At 57.4% G+C, this 9,210-nt stretch overlaps 1 protein-coding gene across 1 annotated transcript in view; it reads left to right on the top strand.

Annotated features, from left to right (window-relative positions):
- The window catches only part of COL5A1 (collagen, type V, alpha 1), a 137,657-nt gene that overhangs the window by 27,342 nt on the left and 101,105 nt on the right, over positions 1-9,210 (top strand). Inside the window, exons 5-9 of the mRNA XM_008587336.1 lie at positions 3,087-3,218; positions 4,487-4,624; positions 5,460-5,705; positions 6,795-6,962; positions 7,369-7,425. Coding sequence (XP_008585558.1) covers positions 3,087-3,218; positions 4,487-4,624; positions 5,460-5,705; positions 6,795-6,962; positions 7,369-7,425 — 741 coding nt within the window. The remainder of the gene's footprint in view (positions 1-3,086; positions 3,219-4,486; positions 4,625-5,459; positions 5,706-6,794; positions 6,963-7,368; positions 7,426-9,210) is intronic.

Below are 9,210 nucleotides of genomic sequence, written 5' to 3'. Positions count from 1 at the left end.
GTGGTGGATGGGTGGATGGGTGGGTGGGTGGTGGATGGGTGGATGAATAGATGGATGGTGTGTGGATGGGTGGGTGGAGGATGAATGGATGTGTGGATGAATGGGTGGGAGGTGGGGGCATGGGTGGGATGGATGGATGGTGGGTGACGGATGGATATGTGGGTGGGTGGGTGGATGGATGGTTGGATGAATAGATGGATGGTGGGTGGATGGGTGGGTGGAGGATGAATGGATGGGTGGATGGTGGGCGTGTGGGTGGATGAGAAAGAGCTGAGCACTTCCTCAATAGTAATCATGTAATTGCACCCACCTTTTCCTCCCCTTCTTGAGTGCTGAGCACTGTTTCCTGTTTAGTCCCCCCTCCCTGAGCCCATCCTACCGGCCCTGTGGCCATCCCCTGTCCCTTGCGTGGGTGCCCACCCCTTGCCCCTCCTTCGGAAGTGTTTTCCTGGCTGCCGTGGCCTCCTTCCTGCCCCCACGCATTTGCCGTTGGGTTTCCGCTCCTCGTCCTGCCTGGGACCTCTGCTTCCTGTCAGCTCCTTCAGACACTATTGTCCCTTCAGGGCTCTTCCTGAGCACACGCCACCCCCACCCCATTGATCTCACATTCTTAATGTTATTTATCGATCACCTTCTGTATGTGAGGAGTTTTGCTGGAGGACTTGCTGTAGTCTCCATCACTCCATGAGGTGGATGTTACTACTTTTATGCTCATTTACTCACGGAGAGAAAGAAGGACTCAGAGAGGGGAGCAGACTTACCCGAGGCCACACAGCCAGGAAGCAGCAGAGCTGGTGTGTGGGCCAGGCCTGAGTGCTGTACAGAGCATGCTCCTTCCCTGTGCGTCCCTGGGGGCTGGGGGTCCCTCCATCCCCACTCTGAGCCCACAGTGTCTCGGCAGCCCGTTCACATGGTACCTGGCTCTCATGTGGATGGTAGTGCTGGGCCACCCCCTCCATCCAAGGCACAGTGCTTGTTCTGCTCTGGCCAGACCCCCACATCAAGGGTCTTTGGAGGAGAGCAGCCCTCAAATCGATGGCTGCTGTGTGCACACAGAGGTCACAGCCATGAATGTCCCCTACCCCGCTTGGCACCCTGGCCTCTACCTGGATGGAGTGAAGGCTCAATGTAAACTATAGGGAATATGCCACGTCCAGATGGGGCCACCTCCAGATGGGGCCACCTCCAGATGGGGCCTGGGCACTCTGAGCCCGCAGTCCACTGGGTGAGGCTTTCACAGTGGACTCAGGGCCTGTGCTTAACTGTTGCACATGATTTGTTCCAGGAGAGTGGACGGGTGGTGACGCAGTGTGGCGCAATGAGCTCCGGGTCCAGATAACTCAACACCCCGCACAACCCCTGAGTACCCTTGCCTTCGGGCACCATCTCCTTCGATGTGATTCCAACATCCCAGCATGTTCTTTCATGTTCTTTTTCCTCCTGTGCAGCCTAGAAGGGTGTGTGGTGACTGGAACCTTGCAGGATTCCTGATCTGGCCCTGCCCCACCTGCTGTGGGACGATGGGCAGGCAACGTTCCACGGGATTGGTTTCCTCAGCTGTAGAGTGGGTAATAATAGGACATAATTCATAGGGTTCTTGTGAACACAAGGGGAGACCGTGTGCACGTTCTTTGCCCAGGGCCTGACCTGTAGCACATACCGTCTCAGTCATAGTCACCATCACTGATAACATCATTACTGGATCGGCCACCTGTGTCCATCTGATTGGGGCCAGAAGACTCTCTGCCTTGGGAGGGTCCAGGATGCTGCAGGGTGACTGCTAGCACGTGTCGGGTGTTTGTCACCTTGGCCTCTGTGAGACGTCTGTGAGGCCTGTGCTCTCATTCCTAGCTCATTTCTACTGAGAAGAATGGAGCAAACGGTCGCCCTTCCCCCACTCACGCAGTGAGACCGTCGGCTGCTCGGATGAACACCCCGCGATGAACCAGAAAGCTCAGTGGTCAGCGTGTGGGTTCATTCATTTGGTGGCATGTGTCAGTGCTTCATTTCCTTATATGGCTGAAGAATATTCCATTGTGTGTGTGTAGAGCACGTTGTGCTTATCCACTGGCCTGTCGATGGACACTTGGGTTGCTTCCACCTTGTGGCTATTGTGAATAGTGCTGCTGTACATATGGGTGCACATGTTTGAGTCCTTGTTTTCATTTTTGGGGGTGAACTGATTGGGGTAAATTGTGTACCTGTTTCAATTCCTAGGATTGGATTTACTGGGCCATATATTAATTCTGTGTTTAACTTTTGAAGAATCAAGCATTGCCTCTTTAAAAACAAACTACCTCAGTGGTTGAGGGGTGATGGGGAAGGGGGCAGGGGTCCTCCAAGCCTTCACAGTCTAGGGTGGATGAGTTGGCAGGCTGTGTTTCTTACCCACAGTAGACAAGAGCTCTGAGCACTGGGCTGGCACATGGTAGGTGCTCAAAAGGGTCTGATGGGTGGATAGTGGATGGGGGAGTAGACGGATAGAAGGATGGATAAATGGATGGATGGATGGATGGATGGATTAGTGCATGGATGGCTAGGTGGATGGATGGATGGATGGGTGGGTGGGTGGATGGATGGGTGGGTGGATGGATGGATGGATGGATTAGCATGGATGGCTAGGTGGATGGATGGATGGATGGGTGGGTGGGTAAATGGGTGGATAGTGGTGGAGTGGATGGTGGATTTGATGGGTAGATGGATAGATGGATAGAAGGATTGATGGATGACTAGGTGGACAGATGGGCGGACGGATGGGTGGAATGGATGGATGGACAGATGGGCGAATGCATGGGTGGATGGATGGATGGATGAATGGGTGGGCAGATGGGTGGATAAATAGATGGGTGCATGGATAGACGGATGAACGAATGGGCGGTCCAACCTAGCTAGGGTGGCTTTTGGATGCAGCGGCTTCCTGGGAGGAAGTCTGGCCCTGAGGATAAATCTCCTCTCAAGGAGCTCCTCGCTGCTTCACGGCATCAGGCCAGGTCTCCTCTTCGCCTCGTGATATAAGGCCAGGTCTCCCAGGTCACCATGTGAGTGCCCTGTATGCTGCTTATTTATGAGCTTTTGTCCTTTTCCAGGGTGACATCCAGCAGCTGCTCTTTGTCTCGGATCACCGGGCAGCTTATGATTACTGTGAGCACTACAGTCCCGACTGTGACACCGCGGTTCCTGATGCCCCCCAGTCGCAGGACCCCAACCCAGATGAATATGTGAGTCAGCTTGCACTGGGTTCATGGTGGAGGCCGTGGGCAGAGCCCCTGGGATGGGCTAGGGTCAGGCAGGCAGGGTGGATGTGTGGGGATGTGTAAGCCCTGGGACCCCCCATTTTAAATAAATGCGTGGGGTGAGGTGAAGGGACCCAGGGGAGAGTTGTGTGTGAGCATTTTGCTCTGCAGTGCTCCCCAACGATGCGTCACGGTGGCCTTGTTATAACTCCTCTTCAGCCCTTTCAGCCAAGTCCCAGGTGTCTCTTCCCCCCTGGCTTATGACCTCAATGTGGTGTTTGGAAGCAGAGATGTCACAGATGTCCTCCAGGGACTCAGTCCACTGGACGGGGCTGTCTGCAGTGTGCCAGATAGGACGGACCTGAGGACAGCTCACCACAGAGTGTCCCGTCCTCTGATTCCCAGAGTGGCAGTGACTGGAGAATAGCCTTGTTCTGAGTGTTTTCAGGGACAGGCCTGACACTGTTCCTCTTACTGTGACCCATCATGACCCATGGGTCAGCCGGCCCCTGCACCTGCCCCCACACTCCAGCAGCTCCCAGTTTATTTTATCTGCAGTTCTTACCTGCTCTGGGTGAAAATCCTCTCACTCCCTGGTCCAGTTTGACTCTCCTTTCTTTATGTAATATTAAGTTCTGCTGTTTATTTCTCCTCGGCCCTTCTTCTTTCACCACCTGCCAGGACAGAGGACAGGGGTGGCCCTGAAGGATCTGTAGGCTTGTGTGACCTGGGCCACGTCTCACAAAACCGAGAACGAGGCTGGATGGGGCTCCCCGCTGGGCTCCTGCAGCCCCGGCCTCCTGGCCCGCCCCTCCTGATTCCTGATGTAGAAATGGTTCTGAGGACAAGACCTCCCGTGCTGCTCTGAAGCTTCCATTGGGTCCCGGGCTTCATGGCTTGGGGCTGGAGGTCAGGGAGTTGTACGGCCAGTGGCAGCTGCGTGGCCCAGGAGGCTGACACCTTGGCTGGTCGTCCTGGCCCCAGGGTCGGAACGGTCAGATGGCTCCCACTCTGAGTTCCTCTCAAGGGGTCCCGGGGTCCCCCGTTTCCTCTCAGGTTTCTGGTGGGGCCGGCTCAGCTTCCCAAAGAGCTGCAGAGGGAAGACCCCACCTGGGGACCCAGGGGCTGCTTTCCGCCTGGGGCTGGCGGGGACTTTGGGGTGTGCACTCCTCCCGGCTGGATCTGAGGGTACAGGCGTGAAGCAGGCTGGTCTCCTAATGGGTCTGTTCTCCTTGTTTGTGACGTGCTTTCAGTACCCAGAAGGAGAGGGTGAAGGTGAGACCTATTACTATGAATACCCCTACTATGAAGACCCGGAAGACCTGGGGAAGGAGCCCGCCTCCACCAAGAAGCCTGTGGAAGCTGCGAGAGAAACCACGGAGATTCCCAAGGTCTGACTTGGCCGCGGCTGGGGCTGGGGGCTCATGGTCCCATGAGGCCATCGTGCAGGGGAGGGGAGGATGGAGGAGCCGTGCCCAGCCTGTTTGGTGGGGGCAGCAGCTCAGCAGGCCAGGGGGTGCCATGTGGCTGTCTGTGCTCTGTACTCACGGGAGTGTTGGGCAAAGGGCCTCAGGAGATGTGGGTGTGAAGGACAGTGTGGCTCCTGGTCCCCACCCAGCAGCCGTGTGGCCTCAAGCAAATCTAGGTTGAGCTTGGGTCTCGGGTTCCTCAACGTAAGCACAGCCGTGGAACGAGAGGGCAGTGCTGGGGCTCCCCTGTCTGTCCTGCCCCGTGCAGCGAGCTCACAGGAGCCAGCACCCCTGTGTGCGTGTGCGGGGCTGATACAGCCTCAAAACCAGCCTGCCCGTGATAACTGGATGGGCCGCGTGTGTGTGTATGTGTGAGTTGTGTGTGTGTGTGTCCTTCCAGGGAAAGATGACCTGGTCCCACAGTGCTCTAAGAGTCTGAAATGTTCTGCTCCTTTTGTTTTTAAATTTTGAGATGTAATTCATCCTTTTCCAGTGTCATGGGGTGGTTTCCAGTCCCTTCCAGCTCTCTCAGGATGGGGGCTTGTAGGCGGGGCTGCTTTCTTCCTTCTCTCTGCCTTTCTCCCGGGATGATGGAGGTGGCCCCTGCACCCCAATCCACGGGCCTCTGGCTGGACAGCAGGTTGATAGATGGGTTGTCCCACTCGCTCTCGAGCTGCAGAGATGCTTGCACCTGCACATGTGGGAAGTCCCAGGGCTCAGCCCCCTAACTCTGCCTCTTTCTGCCTTTGGCTCCCAGGAGGTGACCCTGCCCGCCACGGAAGTCCCTCCCGTGCCCGAAACCAGCGAGAGACCCGGGAAGGAGGAGGACCCCGGCATAGGCATAGAGGACTACGACTATGTGCCCAGCGAGGACTACTACACGCCGCCCCCTTATGACGACCTCAACTACGGCGAGGGTGCAGAGAACCCCGACCAGCCCACCGACCCCGGCGCAGGGGCTGAAATGCCCACCAGCTCTGTTGTCACCTCTAATGCCTCCAACGTAATTGCTTTCCTCCCTGGCTTGGTCCGGGGGGAGGGAGGGGCAGGGCTGAGGCTGGGCTTGGGACCCCTGAGCTCTTCCCCTTTCTCTGTTCTCACCTTGAGGGCCCTTGGGTGGCTCCCAGGGTCCCAAGCCCACTGCGCCCTGGACCGGGGCCCTCTGCAGCTGGGCTGCCCGTGGAGCACGTGTAGAGTCCCTGCTTGCTGAGCCGGGCTCAGGGTCATCAGTTATTCTCCTGCAACATGGGCAGAATGACCCCAGCCCTCGGGTCTTGGGGCTCGGGTGGAAATTGCATGAGGAGGTGCTGCTGCCATGGCCAGGTGCTGTCGGGCTAGAAAGGCGTGTGCAAGAGGGACCCAGACAGACACAGATGAGTGTGAGGCTGGGCAATGTGGGACAGGACAGGGGCCTTGCCGTCAGATGGACGAGCTTGCAGTCTCTGCCAGTTACCTTGGAAAGTGACCTTGCCTCTTGGGTCTCAGGGTTCTCATTACAGCAAGGCTCTGATAGTGCCCGCTGCTGGGGCTGTGAGGGGTTCAGACTAGGGAGGGATTTTGCACAGCCCTTGGCACGTAGCCCATGCTTAGAGATGGCCATTATGTGGTGCCAAGGTCTTCTCTGCCAGTGAGGACACCTGCGCCAGTGGGCCCAAACCCCTATTCAGCAGATGGGATCAGGGACGTGCTAGCCCAAGGCCCGAGGCCCGAGACTGGGGTGGAGCCCTGACTAACAACTTCCCCAGATGCACGGTGCAGCTGGTGCTTTGTGCTGAGTCCCGGCCCTGCCCTAGCTTGTCATGCACCTTGGGCAGGTTTGGGTGACAGTTTCCCTAGTGTGAGAGGGAGAAGTGTAAAGAGGCTCCCAGGAGCCATAGGACTTCTCCTGGCAGGTAGGACTCCAGGCTGAAGGTGCTCTGTGGCCTTGGAGTCCTGGGGTGTGGGACCTGGAGCCCACGGAGGGCGGACATCTCTGTCAGGTCTACCTGGTGTCCGAGGCCCACGCATGGTGGCTGGCAGAGAGGCGGTGCCAGCATGTCGGTGAGGCGGGGCTCTCCCTGGTGACCCTGCCGCTCCTTCCCTCCCTCTGTAGCCGGCTCCATCTCCAGGGGAAGGGACAGATGGCTCGGAGGGGGAGTTCGCTGAAGAAACCATCAAGAACCTCGACGACAACTACTATGACCCTTACTATGACCCCACCATCTCCCCATCAGAGATCGGGCCCGGCATGCCAGCCAACCAGGACACCATCTATGAAGGGGTGAGAGGGCGCGTGCTCCCTTCCGGCGGGGACTGGGGGGTTGGGGAGCACAGGGGCCTCCTTCTAGTGAGCCTCCTCTCTGGTGGGATCTGCAGGGAGCAGAGGTTGTGGGCCATCCCTGAAGCCTTATTTTTTTAAAGAGATCTCAGGTGCTCAGAGTTTGATCGTGAATGATTTGTGTGCCATGCATAGTTGTCTCTGATCCACGCATGGCCTCTCGCGGGTGGCCCGCTCGCTCACTGTCAGAGCTTGCACAGCTCCTCTGCCTTCCTCTGGGCCTGGGGAGATGCCCGGCCGCAAGTGGCACCCTTGCTTTGCTAAGTCATACAGATTTTGTGTGATCTGGGCTTTCTTTTTTCCTTTTCTCTCCTCCATTCTCTGTCTGTCCGCCTTTTATCACCCCCAGATTGGAGGACCACGGGGCGAGAAAGGTCAGAAGGGAGAACCAGCGATCATCGAACCAGTAAGGACATTTTCTTATCCTCTCTCTGACCAGGGGTGACTGCTGCTCCGGGGACGTGGTGGGAGGTTAGGGTGTGACCAGATCCATGGGCCCCCCGCACCTGTATGCTCTGGGCTGCTCTGTGGAGCTCCATGACCTCAAGTCATATGAACAGCCCCTCGGGGGGAGTATATTCCACACCTTGACTGAGTTGTGAGGTTTGCGCTGTACACGAGATCTGAGCGTCTCTCCGTGTGTCCGTTTTACCCGGGACAGAAAGGAACTGAGAACGTTTTAGAAGGAGGGTAGAGTCCCCTCGGAAGAGCATGGTGAGGGACAGCAGGCATAGATTGCCATCGGTTGTGAAGCTCTGGAGCGTGGAGGGGGTTTGCCTCTCACGCCTGTTGTGCAAGTGTCGGAGTAAGTTTGGTGAAACTGCCGAATGTGGAAGACTGTTTATGAAACCATGTCGAGGGAATTAAATAAAACAGCCCTGTGCTGAAATTCCAGTTGAGGAAAACTCACCTCTTTTAGGTAATGGGATTGTGGGTAAGTTAAAAAACAGTGCTGTTGATAATGTCTTCAAATGTGGAACCACAGCAGAGAACGGTCTCGATGCTCCTGCTGAGCCAGTCAGTTCAGTGGGGGCCCCGCCTCCTGCTGGAATGTCCTTGTCCTCAGGGTGCCCCAAGGTCCACCTGGTGGTCTCAGAGCTGCTGAGATCAGGGCCTTGACCCCCCGGCTGGTAAAGTGCCCCGTGATCAGCTGCATGTGGTAGGCATGGTGGTGTGGTGGGAGGAGCCGGCTGCCACGGGCCACACCCACCACGTCGTCTGAGTGCCCAGGGAGGAGGTGCATGTCTTGGCCCACGGCCAGTCACGAGGTGGAGGCCAGGCTGTCACTTCTACTGCCAGGACTTGGTTCCTAAGGGCTGAGTGCAGGATGCAACCTTGGTGCTCCCAGGGGCCCTTCTGACCTTGTGGTTCCCGGGATGGAGAATCCCAGCAGCATTCCATCCTCCTGCAGAACTGGGAGGTCATTTTGGAACCTTGACTGGTGGCACTTAGCAAGTCTCTGTCTCCTCTGAAATCCCTCTGAAGCCCGAGGCCAGGGCAGACAGGATGTAAACCATCTCTGGGTAGGAATACCCGGGGCCAGAGGTTCAGCAGAGCTCTCCCAGACTGGCCCCTTTCCCGGCCCGTGGAAGCATCTAGATGGCTTTCGTGGGACTCTGTACCCTCCCTCCAGGTTTGTGCCAGTGCTGGGACCTGTTGGCGCCCACTGGGCTGTGAGGCAGTCACTGGGTACACACGTCCTTTTCTCAGACCCAGCACCCCTTTCCAGGGCTCTTTGTGGGTCCAAGGAAGACAGAACTTGTCTGAGGCCAAAGTATCAGGGGCTACAGAGAAAGAGGTGCAAAGGTGTGGAGGGAGACCCCGAAGCTGGGGTTCCTTGTTCAGCAACATGAGAAGTTTCCACGCCAAGTCCAGGCACAGGGCAAAGGGCAGCTGCAGGAAAAGGGTGTTATGGCGAGGCCTAGGCAGACACATCCAGAGAGAGCGTGGCTGCGGGGGCCTGGGCACACTCATCCAGAGAGAGCGAGGCTGCGGGGGCCTGGGCAGACACATCCAGAGAGAGCATGGCTGCGGGGGCCTAGGCAGACTCATCCAGAGAGACCGTGGCTGTGGGGACCTGGGCAGACTCATCCAGAGAGAGCGTGGCAGTGGGAGCCTAGGCAGACTCATCCAGAGAGAGCGTGGCTGTGGGGGCCCGGGCAGACTCATCCAGAGAGAGCGTGGCTGTGGG

Source organism: Galeopterus variegatus, unplaced genomic scaffold, assembly GCF_000696425.1.
Source record: "Galeopterus variegatus unplaced genomic scaffold, G_variegatus-3.0.2 Scaffold4334, whole genome shotgun sequence".
Taxonomy (NCBI): Eukaryota; Metazoa; Chordata; class Mammalia; order Dermoptera; family Cynocephalidae; genus Galeopterus; species Galeopterus variegatus.
This window is presented reverse-complemented; position numbering and strand designations above follow the sequence as displayed.